The sequence below is a fragment of the Erpetoichthys calabaricus genome, chromosome 6 (genome assembly GCF_900747795.2).
Source record: "Erpetoichthys calabaricus chromosome 6, fErpCal1.3, whole genome shotgun sequence".
Taxonomy (NCBI): Eukaryota; Metazoa; Chordata; class Cladistia; order Polypteriformes; family Polypteridae; genus Erpetoichthys; species Erpetoichthys calabaricus.
Window position 1 is genome coordinate 114,269,676 of NC_041399.2, and position 16,459 is coordinate 114,286,134.

General features: G+C 38.2%; 1 protein-coding gene across 2 annotated transcripts in view; it reads right to left on the reverse strand.

The window, feature by feature from the left end:
* LOC114653516 (SWI/SNF-related matrix-associated actin-dependent regulator of chromatin subfamily D member 3) overlaps positions 1–16,459 on the reverse strand; it is a 481,542-nt gene that overhangs the window by 42,283 nt on the left and 422,800 nt on the right. For both annotated transcript variants that reach the window (XM_028803878.2, XM_028803879.2), the window contains exons 6-10: positions 13,450–13,545; positions 12,832–12,933; positions 12,470–12,631; positions 5,636–5,733; positions 4,230–4,365 (exon numbers count right to left, since the gene is read on the reverse strand). In XM_028803878.2, coding sequence (XP_028659711.1) covers positions 4,230–4,365; positions 5,636–5,733; positions 12,470–12,631; positions 12,832–12,933; positions 13,450–13,545 — 594 coding nt within the window. The remainder of the gene's footprint in view (positions 1–4,229; positions 4,366–5,635; positions 5,734–12,469; positions 12,632–12,831; positions 12,934–13,449; positions 13,546–16,459) is intronic.

The following is a 16,459-nucleotide window of genomic DNA, read 5'->3' on the forward strand; positions in this document are numbered from 1 at the left end:
TGTTTTGTCAAAACATAAACTGTCCAAATGCTTTTTCACAATCATATCTTAGAACTATTACTTATACTGATTTCTAAAATGTAATTTTCACTTTCCTAAATAAAAATTTACTGTTTAATAATATTCGATCTACTCATGTCCCTCCTAATTCATTCAAAACTTAAAATAAGAGAATATGACATTTAAACTGCAAGAATAAATACAAAAGTATTGAAAACATACGGAAAACTTTGTGAGAACAACAAAAATCATCTAACATATGATTATAACTTATCTGAAATATCCTTTTCATATGGTACCTCCTCTCCAAACAATAGTAGCTGTATTTCACACAAAAAATTCACCATGGTAGAATGCCAATGTACATAATACTAAATCAGAATACCAAAAACTAGACTACAAGTAGTGCAATAAAATTGCAGGTTTATCAAAAAACATGAAATGTGAGTGAAAATATGAAACTCTTTCTTTGGCCCATTGTGCACAAAATTTAAGATTACTAGAGAAAAGCAGAAGCAAACTTTGTGTAGTACTTAGAACAGTGGCTAATTTGGCAAATATGACATCTGCAATGTCATATGAAATTTCTCTCCACCTTGCTAGTATTTCATTATTATTATTTCACAAGAAACTAGAAAGCATAAGAGGCAGCACAATGATGCAGTGGTTAGCACAGCTACTCACAGCCATACAGCTCTAGGTTTGAATACGAACCCAATTGCTCTCTCTGTGGAGTTTGCACATTCTTGAGTCTGAGCGAGGTTTTCTCCAGGATGTAGAGGCACTTAACAGACACATCCCACAGACATGCATGTTAAGTGGAAGCTCCTCATTGTCTTGGTACGTATGAGTATAGATGTGAGAATGGTCTGCAATGAAATGGTACAGCCAGAACTAGATCCTGGCTTGGGCTGTTAACGACAGATCTCAATTAACAAGTTTTAGAAAAATTTTACTGAAGGAATGAAATTTTGACCCAAATATACTTAATAATTTCAGACAAATTTTAGAAATATCCCTTCTTTTCAAAATGTTAGGAAAAAATAGTCTTTCAATGTCTGTTTGTATTGAACACACCACAGGAAAAGCCTCAGAAAGTTGTCAAAATCTTTCAAATATCTTCCTACAGAGGAATGCTACAGTTTGTATGCTATTTAATTAAATCGTGTGCTACGGGACACAGTTCTTACATGGTTCACTGAATACTTATCAACTGTTTTTTCAGCACGTGTAGAATTGTAATGACAGCACTCCATCATTAGGTTCTGAAGTTAGATATAGTGTCCCTCCGGAGTCATTAGTAAAACTATCAACGCTTTAATTTTACACAATATGTTTAGAAGAAATACTTTGAAAGCGTAATATTTGGTTTCACTTGTATGTAGGTGATATAATGCTGTACATTTCAATAAAACCTGATCATGTTTTTTCAGCCAAATGATTATTTTCTTCAGTTCCTTAAAATATTTGATGAGCAATTACTACTTTTCTTTAAATATGGAAAATATAAATTGGTCCAGTGAAGGTAAATACTGTAGACATTAAGAAAATTTCAAGTCGGCCTGAATATTTATTTTCCATTTACTGTAAGCATGAATCTTGGCTGTTATCTTTGGCATTAACCTATTATTTAATACTAAATGTACAACCAAAACCAATTTTCCCAGCTAACAAATATTAGAAAATGAGTGCATTTTCTTATAATGCAGGATGCAGTTTTGTTAAATTCAAGTATTTATGTCAAGTAAAATCTACTACTGCAGTTCTGAGGCTGCTCTTATTGTTCTATTTGCAGTCTTCAGGCAATTCAATATTTTGCTAACAAGGATCATTTCCAGAACTATGAAATGCTCACAGATAACTCTGGGTTCTTAAGGTGGAAGGCTATCAGTCGGCTTAGGTCAGCAGGGCTTTGTATCTACATATTCCAAAAATTGTGGACCTCCTCGACAATGTTTATTTTCTCTGGAAAAATTGTCAAAAGGTACATTTTATTATCTTTATTGTTATTTTTATATGTTTGGAGACACTTTGATTACTCTATTACTGTTTATTCAACTATATATTGTGGCAAGCGGCTGGGGGTGGTACCCAGCCGGGACGCCTAGAAGGACTGGAGGAGGGATTATGCCTCCTCCAGACCACGAGGGGATGACCACCCTGGTGGCTTTGGGGACCATGGGAACAGAGCTTAGAAGCTCAACCCTATAGGGGCCCGTGGTCACCGCCAGGGGGCGCCCAGATGCCTGAGGAGCCCTGGCCCTCAGCACTTCCGCCACACCCTGGGGAAGAAGACCAGGGACACCCGGAGTGCTTCCGGGTGCACAGCCTGCACTTCTGCCACACTGGGGAGTGCCGGCAGGCACTCATTGGGAGGCATCTGGAGCACATCCGGGTGGGTATAAAAGTGGCCGCCTCCCTCCATTTGATGGCTGGAGTCGGGTGGAAGAGGACGGAGCTCGGAAGAGAGGAGTGGAGGTGGACCACAAAAGAGAGAGAGGCATTGGAAAGTCCTGGACTTGTGCGTGATTGGTGCTGGGGCACTGGGTTGTGTGCTGTTTTGTTGGTGTTAATATGAATATACATGTGTTGGTTGTGGAACCATCGGTGTCTGCCTGTCTGTGTCCGGGCTGTTCCCCACAATATATATATACATATACTATATATATATATATATACATATACTATATATATACATATACTATATATATATATATATATATATATATATATATATATATATATCCACAAGCGTTACCTGGTAGGTAACCACCCATACAATCAGATTGTGAATGGTATGAATGTAATTACTCCGATCTCCAGGCTGTTAAATAAACGAACCACATGCCGTGGTGCAATGTAAAGGGGCTTCGCCTCTGACGCTGACGTCCGAGGTTCGATCCCTGAGAGGGGTGCAGTGAGTGTGTACGCCTGATGAGCCCAAATAGGGGCAAAACACGTGTTGCGTACTCTGCATTATTTGACAGTAAACTATGCAACACATATATATATATATATATATATATATATATATATATATATATATATATATATATGTACCTATAAATGTTTAATGATCAAATATTTTTTACTATTGCTATATTATATTTGTAAATCTGTGTATTCAGTGAAGAGCACCAGTAATTACCCATTGTACAAAACAAGTGTGCTATAGGTAAAATAGAATTGGTTCCTTATATTACGTGACACTGAAAAACACAAAAAATGTTGAAAAATACATAATTAAGCAAATTCAAACAGGTAACAGTGAATTGTCAAAGAACCTTGTACTTGGAAATTTCTACAAAAAAGCAACAGCAGATATTTTCAAGGTAATAAAAACTCTAATAAGCCGTGAGGTTAGTATGCATAACTGTAACTGATAAACATTATGCATTTTAAAAAAAGTTGAAAAAGCATGGAAATATTTGCCATCAAAGAATCAAAACACAAAGAATAAGCTACCAGCTCAATGCCAAGCAACAAAATATGCGCATTTTAATTAATGTCGAATAAAAAAAGAATAAGCAATTTAAGATGATGTAAAAACAGTAATGAAGGTAAGAAAATTTGCAAAAATATGGTAGGATTATAAGTAAATTATCTCATTTTTTATAATTACAGACTAAACACACGAAAGAACGATAACATTCAATTTGTCAACAAGATTAATAGACACACAACAAATGACATATATTAATGTTACTGACAAACCAAATGCCAATTCTGTTATGGATTGGAGTGTTAAAGTAGTAACCATAATACCAAACAAACAAACAAAGAAATAAATAAATAAAACAATTAAAAACAAAATCACAATGGCCGCCTCTACTACTGAGATTAATGTCTTTTGTATTCTGGATTATATCCTAATTTAATTTATCTCAATTATACTTGTGGCCATAAAAATACATCTCCAGTATCTGCATTGTGTCTGGATGGAGATCCAATGTCATCGTTCCTATGCAAAATTCATACTTTTCTTCACTTTAATGATTTTTATATGCAGATACTAAAACATACTTGCATTTATTTCTGACTACCAGACAAGAGATTAGGCACTTACAACAAGCAATTACAATATTTTCTATTTTTCTTTAATGTGGTCAAGAACTATCTGATCATGATCAGATCATTAAAAATGTATGTTAATGATGGGTATAGAGGAGGCCAATGTCTAGTAAAGACCATTAATATGAGTCATAAAGTTCTTCCACTGCAAAAGTCACCTTATTATCTAATGCTGCAATTTCCTGCTGATTGGCTGTAGAAAGAAGGAAGCTGCTCATCTGACTTTTGAGAGGATCTTCAACCTCCACATCAATATCATAGCAAGCTGTTTTTTTCTGGTCGTTGGGATCCACACTGTCAACAAAGTAAAATTTAGAAATTAATAATCTGCAAAGAATGATTTATGCAAACTAATATGCACATGTTTGCTAGTAAATATGACATATTTTTAGGTATAGCAAAAGAATATCCAGGTATAACCACCAGGAAATATATTCTGCTTTGCCTACATCAACAGTATTATAAGTCAGACGCTAAAGCAGCGACTCTATTCTAGGTGACATGAGAAATGCTTAGCATTATTCTTTGGTATTCCTCAGGATTGTAAATAAGGGAAACTGAAAAGAACAGAGTAATTTCAGCAGATATCTATTCAGGCAGTTGAACTGGCTGCACATAGTATCTCATTTACTCTTTTTAGAATTGTTAATCTACTCCCTAATATTTTTGATACATTTTATTAATCATCAAGAGGAAACTGTCTTTTCACATGACCATTTGAGAGGTCAGAGCCCAGGGTCAGCTATCATACAGCACCCCAGAGCAATCTTCAGGTTAAGGGCCTTAATTAAGTGCCCGAAAGAGTAGGATCCCTTCTGGCAATAACAGGATTTGAACCAGTAACCTTCCAGATAACAGCACAGATTCTATCTATCAAAATTCTAATCTTGTGTTCCTGATTAATATGAAAATCAAATTTGTAGTAAGCAGATTAAAGATCCCCGTGACCCTGTAGTTAGGATTCAGCGGGTTGGAAAATGGATGGATGGGCAGATTAAAGATTATAAACTCTAACATTTAAAAGTCACAATAAGTCAATGCCTATTATTATTCTGTCTCTGAGACTGACTAATCTCTCCTTTTCCATTGTTTGCTCATCTCCTTTGCCTTATGTTTATCCAAGTATGCCATCTTCTAGCTCAAGCCATAGAAATTTGTTTCTGGTTTGCTACCTAGCTTTCCCCACTGATTCATTTAAAAAGAAAACAAAATTAAAAGCAAGTTTCCTATCAGTGACTGCTCTCTATGTCAACAATTTAAATGATACAGAGGTTTTCCTCTCAGACAATCCTTGAAAAAAAATTGAATTATGGTTAATGTAAAAGTTTGTAAATGTCAATATTTAACATGTAGAGCTAGCTACATGTGCATGTTAAAAAGAATTTGACCCACAAAAATGCATGTAACATTTAGGGTTTGTTGTGGAAAGTACAATACTATGTCCTTAATACTTATGTGTCAGTCAGTCAATATCCAACCCGCTATATCCTAACACAGGGTCACGGGGCTCTGCTGGAGTGAAATATCAAAATTTAAGATGTTTCAGTTAATTTTTCCTACTCACCTGATGACATGGTTAATGACTATAGGGTCTGGTGGTAACAGCAGGTTGGTGAGGCGTTGTGGAATTTCAGAAAATTTAAGCCGTGGGCAGTCAAAGATCTGTAACATATTGAAAATAAAGGCAATAAGAAATATAGCAAAATGGTGATATTTTAATGGGCAGGATTACACTATGTTTGAATACAAATAATAAAGGCAAGTAAATGAGGAACGTTGAAAAGTTTCTTTTACTAACAATTCTTCTGAGCAACAGAAGAAACAAAGTCAGATGTGAATGTTAGGACTGCCATGTTTAAACACAAATATAGTCAGTATGCTTGTTAATAAAAAGGGGAGGCATGCAGATGGTATTATTTAAAAGAGTTACCATGAAAGATTTAAGAAACATAATTTGTGACAATTTTTTTTTTTTTTTTACGGTCAAGTTTTTATTAAATAACTAGAGAAAGAGCCCGTTTCGACAACGTAAGATGAAACGGGCACGAGTGGAATAGTAATAAGTATAAGCACCACAAATGTAATATAGGTGTATTGAATGAATGCGTAATTAGGCCTCGAGCTGTAGTCGAAATCGCCTTTAAGGCCTCTAGAGCTTTAATCGAAGTCGCCTTTCTCTTTGAATTTTTACGGCCGTAAATCCGCCGACTGCCGCGATGCTGTGGCTGGATGTCGGTTGAAGTCGCCTTTCTCTTTGAATTTTTGCGGCTGTAAATCCGCCGCCTGCCGCGATGTCGGTCTCGTAAGGTTTTTCGGGCAGTTGCGCAGAAGGTGACTGTGCATTCGGCTTCGGACGTGCACAGAAGGCGACTGTGCATTCGGCTTTGGACAGACGTGAGTGAGTGAGTAGGCTGGCGAATTATATATAAGATGACAAAATAGCAGGATATACTGTAAACAGTAAACAACCATAAAGAATCCAATCCCTCCCTGTTCCAACTTGAGCCAATATGTAAATTGCACTTGTAAATTGCAATATGCACTTTGAGCTACTTTTTGTATGAAAATGTGCTATATAAATAAATGTTGTTGTTGGAGAATCCAGTCACCAGCAAAGAGGGGAGAAAAGTTAAAAACTACAGCAAATATAAAAAAGAGCAACAGTTAAAATTAAAACAAAGTCAAGATATTGCAGGAAATCAGGATTTAATCAACTGAGCAGCAGTAGTCCAAGTTTCAATTGCATTGCTGGAGGCACCATTAATCCAAACTGCGGATAATTAAAGGTATATTAAATTGTAGGAGGAGTACTGGCAATTGACCACAGTAATGTGCTCAGGTGTTTTCCAGCAAGAGCCAAGAAGTAATTTGGCTGCCAGGGAACCAAGACAGAATTATTTATGTTCATGGGGTTTAAGCAGAAGCTTAAGGTCTAAAAGAAGAAAGATCTGAGGAAGCAGAGAGTATTTAAAGAAAGAAAATAAGATAGTAGATGACATATGTGGATCCTAAACGAAAAGACATCAGGGCTGTGCCAGAACATGGGGAGAAAAGTGCTGGGTAGCCCATAAGTGATGAACATGATCAGTGGTGAGGCCCATCACATGATGCTTACAGGCAGTAGGATAAAATCTATGTAGAATTGTGAATTTGATGTGGTATTTAGTTGGGATTTCTACAGCAAACCCTACCATTGGAGAAAAAAATCTACCATGAGAGGGGTGAAGGAAGAGGAGAAAGGTCACTGGACCAAAGAGAAATCAAGTACAGTGGTTTCTATGATGCTTTACATAACATCAGTTTTTTTTTTCTTGAAAGAGAAAGAACAAAATAGAGAATATAATGAGCGTTTTGGTGCAGGGGTGGTTACAGAAACTCCACATGCTCTGAGCACTGACTGGTGTTGTAGGTAGAAAAAGAAAGTTGAAATAGGGAAGTTAAAATGAGCTTATAAAGACTAGAATGTCACAAGTCCTGACATTTAAACAAATCTCCCAGCAGAATGATATTTTATGCTGCCAAGAAGCTGGCCACCTACTGAGAGAGTAGGGTTATGAAGAAAATGTCACTTTTCCAGAGAATGTAAGTAGCTTTTCCACACTGTGCAAGATATTGATGACATAGGACAAGAGTTTGGAGAATGTAGACTTCAAGGAGAAGAGGAAGAGGACACAGCCATGACCTAACAGGGAGGATGGTGAAAGTCAAGTGGTATTATTCAAGGTCAGGTAGTGATGCACCAGCATTCAATCTGTGACCAGGGTTAAACGTGTACGGTTTGGTCTCGTCAACAATGTTAATAAACAAACAAACAAACAAGAAGACAGCATCAGGTGGGTTGGGTAAAGGAAATGTAGTAAGTAAGAGGCATAATGAAGAAAGTATAACAATTGCAATTTGGAATATTGGGAATGATAGGGAAATTGGGATGTACTGAACAGAAAGAGAATAGATGTGCTGTGCAAACTGGAAACAAAGTGAATACTTAGTGTAAAACGTGGAAGGTACTGTTTTTTCTGACAGGGGAGAAGTGATGGATGGCAACACCAGGGTTAATGTGCTTCAGAATCATCTGGTATGAATGGCAAGTGTGAAGCAATGAAGAATGTCTTGTGGAAAACAACAGAAGACATCTGCAGTTGGACAATGGAACCTCTAAGGCAGAAGGAAACATAGTGGTGGAATGGAGGGGTACAGATGGCAGTTAAGGAAAATAAAAGATGCTGTAAGGAGAGCCAGAAAACAAAGACAGAAGGTGACAGAGCAATCTACAAGGAAGGAAAGTGAAATGCTGGAACAGCAGTTGTGAAGTTGCAATAAGCTAAGAGACGGGAGTCTGCAAGTGAGTTGCAAAATGACTAAGGAAAGATAAATGTGCTCAGAATCATGAAGTAGTTAGTAAAATAAAAACAAGATGTAGTAGGTGTGAATTAGGTTTATGTCACATTATGCAATGTCTACTTTTGGGGTATGTCTGATTGGCCAACCACAGTTACTGATCATGTTACCAGGCCATGACAATTTAAATGACTGAAAATCGCTGCCCATATCACATTTACAGACTAAATACAGACCTTCTAGTACAATTCTGTGACAGCCAATAGCGTGTTTCCTGACGGAGCCGGTGTTGTACAAAGGTTAAAAGCTATGGCAAGTTCAGCCTCAATCTGACCCACCCCTTTTTTTTCCTTTTTCCATTCTGTTGTGGTAAGTAAAACAAGTGTAATGAGAGAGACAAGCTTGTCTCCTGTTTGTGAGGTCCAATACACCTGAATTTCTTATTGCTTTTTGCCGCATTCTATGCATTGTACTTCCAAGTGAGCAGCCATTGTTTGTCTGCTCTTATGCACACAGAGCCTGCTCCTATGACTAAAGACAAAATCGTTTGATTTTATCAGAGGCAGTCACAGAGTAAGTTGCCGGGTATATCACATTTTGCGACTGGCTTCATGGGCATGCATCGTCAACTGCCTTTGACTTGCTAAAATTATGAAATGAAGACTACAACTGAAAATCACTTGGAATGCTGCTTAACTCTTTTAGGGCTAATTTTTTTTTGTTTCTTTTCTCCCAGGGCTTAATATTTTTCCAAAAACTAACTTTTTTTAAAAAAAGAACACAAAGCAATTGAAATCAACAAAAAATATTTACTTTTGACAAATGTTACTGTCTTGCATGTTGTATGAGCCTGCATACTCTATGATTTCACATACATATCACATATGTACATTTTACACAGCAAATTCCTGCAAAGTCTGATCTCGCTCAAAGCAGCCAATTTCAGTCATTGCCACATTGCACTGCTTACAATATGTGTTGCTTTGGTGCCTACTTTTCAATTGTCTGTTGCTGCACTTTCTCACATATATTGTTAGTGTGTACTGTAGAGAGACAAGTCACCCGTTTGCCATCGTGCCATGCCACTGCTACCAAGTTTTCTGCCCGCATGAAAACCATATTGTCACCTCTTTTCATCTTCAGCCTGTCTGGCTTCAACTGTGAAGCCATGTGTATCCTGTTCACCGTCACTGTGCCACAAGCTCCAATTCCCCTGCTTTGTAGCTCCATGAACAATTCTGGGCATGCATAAAAATTGTCCAAATGTACACAACATGACCCAAATGTTCATAGCCCTGAAGCATCTCCAGCACAACCTGACTTGTCAAGGGACAGTTCTCTCTTTGAAAGAAATACTTTCCTGTATATGTAATTACTTTCAGGCAGAAACCAGTGTTTGCTTCTACCAGTACAAAATCCTTTATGCCATACTTTGTGAGCTTGTCTGGCATATATTTGCAGAAAAAAGGTGTCCCTTTTATTTTAACATAAGATTCATGCAGAGACAAATCACTGCCAGGCTGATAAAATTGTTTCTATGTTGGTTCCACAATGTCAAGCAGGGGCTGAACTTTATGCATGGCGTTATAGCCTGGCTCACCCCATGGGATTTGCTTCTGTTTATGACAGAAGTGAATAAAACTTTGCAGCATCACGTACCTATCATCATGCTGCATAACCTGTCCAAAGCCACCAGGGGACAAAGCATGTTTGGACCAATGCTCCCTGAAGTTATATCACCAGTTCTGTCCCATCTCTATTTGTAATGCCCAGCGCGCTTCATCTCGTCTTTTGTTGTGGGTTTCCACTTTGAAAAACGAGAATGCGATGCAAGCGCAGCCCGCGATTCAAAAAATTTCTCTGCCTACCTGTTTGTCTCGTCTGACAGTAGCTGAAAAGCAGCATCAGGAGAGAGCAGCCTGAAGTAGTTCAGCAGCTGGTGATCTGTCGTGTCCAACAGCAATCCATGCCGTCTTGTGAAGTCCGGTAGCAAGTTCGGCTCCCACGGACCAATGTCTGGGTATTCCCCCCACGCGAACCTTGCCGTAGATGCATCGGCTGCACGAATGCGCTCAGCTGGCAGCGGATCAGCTGGCGTGGCATCGGCTGGTGTCCGATCAGCTGATGCCGGCTTCTCACTCTCTTGTTCGATCTCCTGATCACTGTCAATAAAATCCGATTCTGAAAAATCAGAGTCCGACTCTGCGATAATGCGCAAAACATTGTCTGCCGAGTGTTTTCTTTTCCGCACTCGCTTCACTCCCTTGTGACATGTCGATGCCATCTTGCCATTGTTTACATTTCGCAACTCATGCACACGCAAGGATTAGTTGCCGAGTCAACGAGTCTAGCATTCCTCCAAGCACAGAGGGAATGCCTGTGACGTGACAGTGAGTTTTGTCGCCATTAACACCTGATTGTCACCCTCTATCCCTGGATGTCGACTTTTGTCGACATTCGCCCTCAACCCCTCCTGTCGACAAAAGTCGACATCCGCCCTAAAAGAGATAATAAGACATAGCTTAAACTTGAAGAATGCTGAAGGACACATTGTAAATGACAGTAATGGGATTACAGATACATGGAAGAAGTAAACAGAGAATTTGCTGAATAAGGAGAATAAATACGATAATAATTTTCATCATGAGAAAATAGAAAAAAAGAACTTTAAAGTTTTGAAAGAAGAGTTTGCAAAAGCACTGATAAAGATGAACTTATGTAAATGTCCAGGCCTAAGTGGTGTGGTTCTAGAAACATAGAAGGAAGTGAAGTTGGAGTTGAATGGTGTGATATACCTGAGCAACATGAGTTTGTGTGAAGAGAGGATTCCAGATTATTGGAAAAGAAGTGTCCTATTTGCAGGAGACCAAGGAAATGGTGATCCATTAGAGTGTGTGTTATATCAAGCAGCCAGATACTTGGAGCAAGAAATGCAGGTTAAGGATTAAATCAAACCTAGCAAAATGCAATTTGGTTTCATGCCTTGGAAGGGAGCAACAGATACAAACTTTGTTGTCAGAAAAATGATTGAAAAGGCATGAGGACTTAGAAGGAAAGAGGATGAATTAAACATTTGTAGATTTGGAGAAGGTGTTTAACTGGGTGAAATAGGCATTGAGAAAGTTAGGTATGGATGAATGGTTAGTCTCTACAATTATGCCAAGTAAAGGACTTTAGTTTGGCAGTTTTACCAGAGACACATGTAACTGAACATTGAAGCTATTTTGTTTGAAACTGCCCAGACTTCCTTAATTTAATCACTCTGGATTCTACTGATATTTTTGTTAGTAATACTCATTTTTCCTGCTGTCTTTCTCCTGTTGTACATTCTCTCATTATGACCAATTGTTTGCTATAATTTTGTCCATATTGTTGTCTCTCCAGTTATGTATATTTTGTTTCTCCAGTGTATCCTTCAATTTTTTGCTTGATTTTTTTCGGTGCTTCCCCCATTTTCCCTCTTGATAAGTTTATTCAGCTGACTAATTAGTCACTCTTTCTTATATTACTTAATGTGTTCTATAATCCTGAGAGTGAAGTTAAGAGTATGCACATTTAGGTTGGTAAACCAATAGGTGATGGTGAGGTAGACTCATCTGAAAACCTGGGCAGGATAGGCTAGCCATGGCCTGCCGTGTATGTAGTACTATGTCTCATGACTCAGTGAGACTTGCACAGGTTATGGGGATTATTAAGACATGTGCCTTAATCTCATGTGGCCCAAGCATTGCTGTTTCATTCTGCATGAAAACATTTAAAAAGAGATATAAGGATAGTCCAAGCCACAAGGGATAAAAGGATGAAAAACTGTTTCAGAAACAGAGATAGTAAGGTATGGTGAATCTTCTTGTCTCTGATTAAAATTAAAAATTTGAATATTCCTAGGATGTTTAAATCAAAGGTGAGATAAATATACATTTCTATTTCTTCTCTGTCAAGCAGATGCTTGCAAATATATATATTTTGCCAATGTCTACTTATTAGATATAAACATGGAATGTGAAAATGTACCCAAAAGACTCTGCTCAAAGAAAGACAACCCTAAAGAGTACTGGCTTACCTGCTGGAAGTATTTGTCACAGTTAATGTACTCCTTGTCATGAGAATCTTGAATCTTGTTAGTTTTGATGTACTGCCAGAGAGCTTGAATAATAACAGATCGGGTCTGGGTGTGAATGCCTAGCAGCCGTGCAAGTCTTGGGTCCAATTTGAACTGTGGTGGCTTGAAGGAAGACAGAAAGCCATCAGTGTTAACACTGGTTTTAGAGTACTAACATCTCCTTTTCTGCCATACATGATTAAATAAATTAAGCCTTTTGCATATTTTATTTGGGAAATACTCCAACTGATCAGTAGCTGTAATTAGTTATAAAACATGATGAGATATTTGTATAAATAATGAATGTTTCAAGATGCCCTCACCTGGTAATCCAGCATTAGCAGCAGAGTGCACCGCACACTCACATCACCTGGCCTTTTCACTTGAAAGCCATCTGTCTCTTGGGTGGTTGGAGTTCGATGCCACTGCAATAATGAAAAAATGCTGAATATCAAACTTTAATGGTAGATCAAAAACTAAGTACAGATTATCTGCTGCAGGACACATATCATTTAAACAAGCACAATAAAATACTGTTAACATCTAAGGCAATTATGGATGAATGAAAGGAAGAGTAGAAAAGCATTCATTATCAGTCAAGTACAGTATATTCCTCTAGTTAATAATCAACTTTTTCTGTTCTTAAGGTTTTTATGATTAGACAATTCTACTTCTTTCACTGGAAAACAGTCACATTTTCTCATACTATATTATTGGTGACTAACTATTGATTGTATTTAATTTGTAGTTACAGAATGATCTCTAATTCAACAGCAAACCCAAAATAATCTGTTTCATTTAATTAACTGCATTTACATACTTTTACAGTTTGATTCTACAATGCTATTCAAGAGTTAAGGTAAACATCAAGAGGCTAGCTGAGCAATTTACAAATAATTCAGCTTTAAAGTTAAGAAACAGCTCAACAATTCTGGTCTTACCTCAACCAAGTGGTTGTCAGGACCATACAAATCCTTGTCTAACTCAATCACCAGGCTCTTGAAGAAAGATGAGAACTTTCTTTTCTGTTTACCAGGCTTTGGAGAGGTGAAAAATATTTTACTATCAGTATATTAACCATTTCAATCTGGCTACTCAGTCTTATATCTTATCCATATTTAGCTAATCTCTGTTTACAGCATGCAAAATGCCACAAACAAATTTATACTATGTAAAAAAGCATAAACACATTGATAAAAGATATCTACTATGGTGACTTAATCAACACCTAAATGTGGCAAAGGAAGACTGTTAAGTTCATTTAGAATAAAGGAAGACTATTGATTTCAGTTAGAACAATCTGCTCCACCTAGGCCTGCACAAGTACATAGGCTAGCAGTGTGGTGTAGTAGTTAAGGCTTTGGCCCTCAAAAACTGAGGTGGTAGGTTCAAATCCTGCTGCTGAAGTTTTGTGATCCTGAGAAAGTCACAATAAATGATAGAAGTGTAACCGGTTGTATCTCAGATGTTGCAAAGATGTCAACCAAAAGTTGAGCAGTACAGAAAGCTGTCATCTAATTATTAATTTAAAAGACAAGTTTGGAAATTTCTGAAGTCAATGTTTTTACACAATCATGGCAAACATTCATTTGCCCTGGATAAATGAGGTATATTTCTAACTTTAAAAAATATATATCTGTCCTAGTGACTTTTTAGAACAATCTAGATGAGAAAATGTCATTCAGCCCAGCAAAGCTTACCAGGCCTATCCACTAATAATTTCTGACAACTGGGCACCACAGGAAACCTGCAACTAAAACTTTAACATTTACAGAATTTTGCCAACGTTTTGGTTTCAGAAACATGCCTTCTGTGTTCTGTGGGTATGTTTTTTAGTAGCAAAATTAAGAAAGAAATACTTTATTTTTATCACAGATTCAATATACAGTAAATTGGTAAGAAACAATATATATCCTGGTCTCTGCTCAAAGAGAGTGGCATGTGTTGAGTTTCTATTTAAGCATTAGAAACAGCCCATGTAAAGATGCTACTGAGCCAAATGTGTTACTTTGTATAATATCACAAATAATCCAGAAGGTTCAGAAAAGTGCATACTTGATGTGTAAATAAAATGAAAAAATTATACGTCTATAGTTTCAATTGATCCCCTTTCAATATTTCCTATATCTTGAATTGCTATGGCTTGTAATGCCTAGATAAATAAGCAAATTACTCTAATGAAACTTGTCTATTTGGTTCTTCAATTACTTCTTACAGTTACATTTTTTAAAATGATAAAAGTTTCCAGAGCTCCATTATCTTTGAACCTATAATAGCATATATTATTAAAACAAATGATGCCCTCACTTGACAAAGTGGGTTTCGTACGTCTAACCTTTCTAGTGGTGGCAGCAGTATGGCCCATGCTCTTCAGTAAAGGCCTTCATTACTGACGGGTTATTTTATATTTTCATTGATTAACGTGCACATCAGTAACAAATTGTCCAGAACCTCTTAGTATAGGCAGTTGTGACAGTGCGGGTTAGCCTCACGCTACTGGGTCCCACCAGGAGCCTCTTCAACCCACCATCGCCGATAACATAACTGGATTAGCGTGGCAGATGAGGACAAAACACACATAAAGCAAGAGGATGGTGTGAAGGTGCTCAGTGCTTTTATTAAAAACTAACTAAACAAAACAGTATCTCAAAGTGCAGTGCAATATCTTCTTTAAATAAATAATCCATTAAAATAAAAAGTGAATTATGTCAGGTTAGGCTGAGGAACATGCACTGATACAGTGCATTGCCACAACCACCACTCGACAAAACAGCTTAGGATTCTGGTTGGCAACCCCCAGGCAGACATGAGGTCCAATCCCATCCTCAATCTTTCTGCTGCAGCCAGGTGTTATATGGGCATCCCCTTAGCCTTGTCCAGCAGCTTGGGTCCTTATAAATGAGAATCACTCTTGGGGAATCACACCAGATGGTCATAGTGCCATAACTGGTGCTTCCTCACCAAGTAGGTAATGTGCCTCATTCAGGACTCCATGAGGAACCGATCATTTGAAACAAAGTCAAACCAATGGTACCCAGTGATTCTCTGAAGAGAAACAGTATAGAAGGAGTCCAGTCTTCATTTCAGGTTACTGGACAGCATCCATATCTCGCAACCATAGTGGAAGACAGGGAGCACAAGGACTCTAAAGACCTGGACCTTCATCCTTTTGCATAGCTATCGTGACTGCTGGTAGGTGAGCAAGTAATCACAGATCCTATCCCTAGAAAGGACCTTACCCAGTACCAAGAGCAGTGCTACCCCCCTGTAGTTGCCGCAATCCAGGTGATGTCCCTATTTGGAAATGGAAGGATTAACAAGTCCCATTTTCCAGTGAGTTGGGATGATGCCTGACTCCCAAATGGAAGCAAAGATTGCTTGCAATGCCAGGAGGACAGCCTTATGACCAATCTGGAGAAGTTCACCATGGATACCACAGATCCCTTCAGCATACCCTACCCTATGCTGGTTCATCACCTGTGCAATCTCAGTGAGACTGGGTGGTTCACAGTTGATTGGAGAATCAGCCTCAAGAGCCATGGATCCAGAGATATTGAACATCCTAGCTGGAGGATCAGCTTTAAACAGCTGCTCAAAGTAGTCACAACTGCACTGTCATCTGTAAGGACCGTTCCATCAGCCACCCTAACTGTAACTATCTGAGGAACAGATTTGGATGTGTATAATGCTTCGATTCCTCTGTAAGCAGGACGGGGGTCACTAGACCATAGATGATGTGTCACTTGCTCACAGATTCCTCTAATAAACGCTTCCTTATCTGCCCTCAGAGCCCTCACCACCCGTCCTTCTCAGTTCCCGGTACAGACCAGAGTTACCATCAAGCCGTGTGCTGTGACTCCTCTTGATATCCAGGGTGCCCTACGAGATGAAACACCTCCCTCTGGGAACACTGGTAACATCAACACAACCCTCAGCAACCTTCAGGGTCTT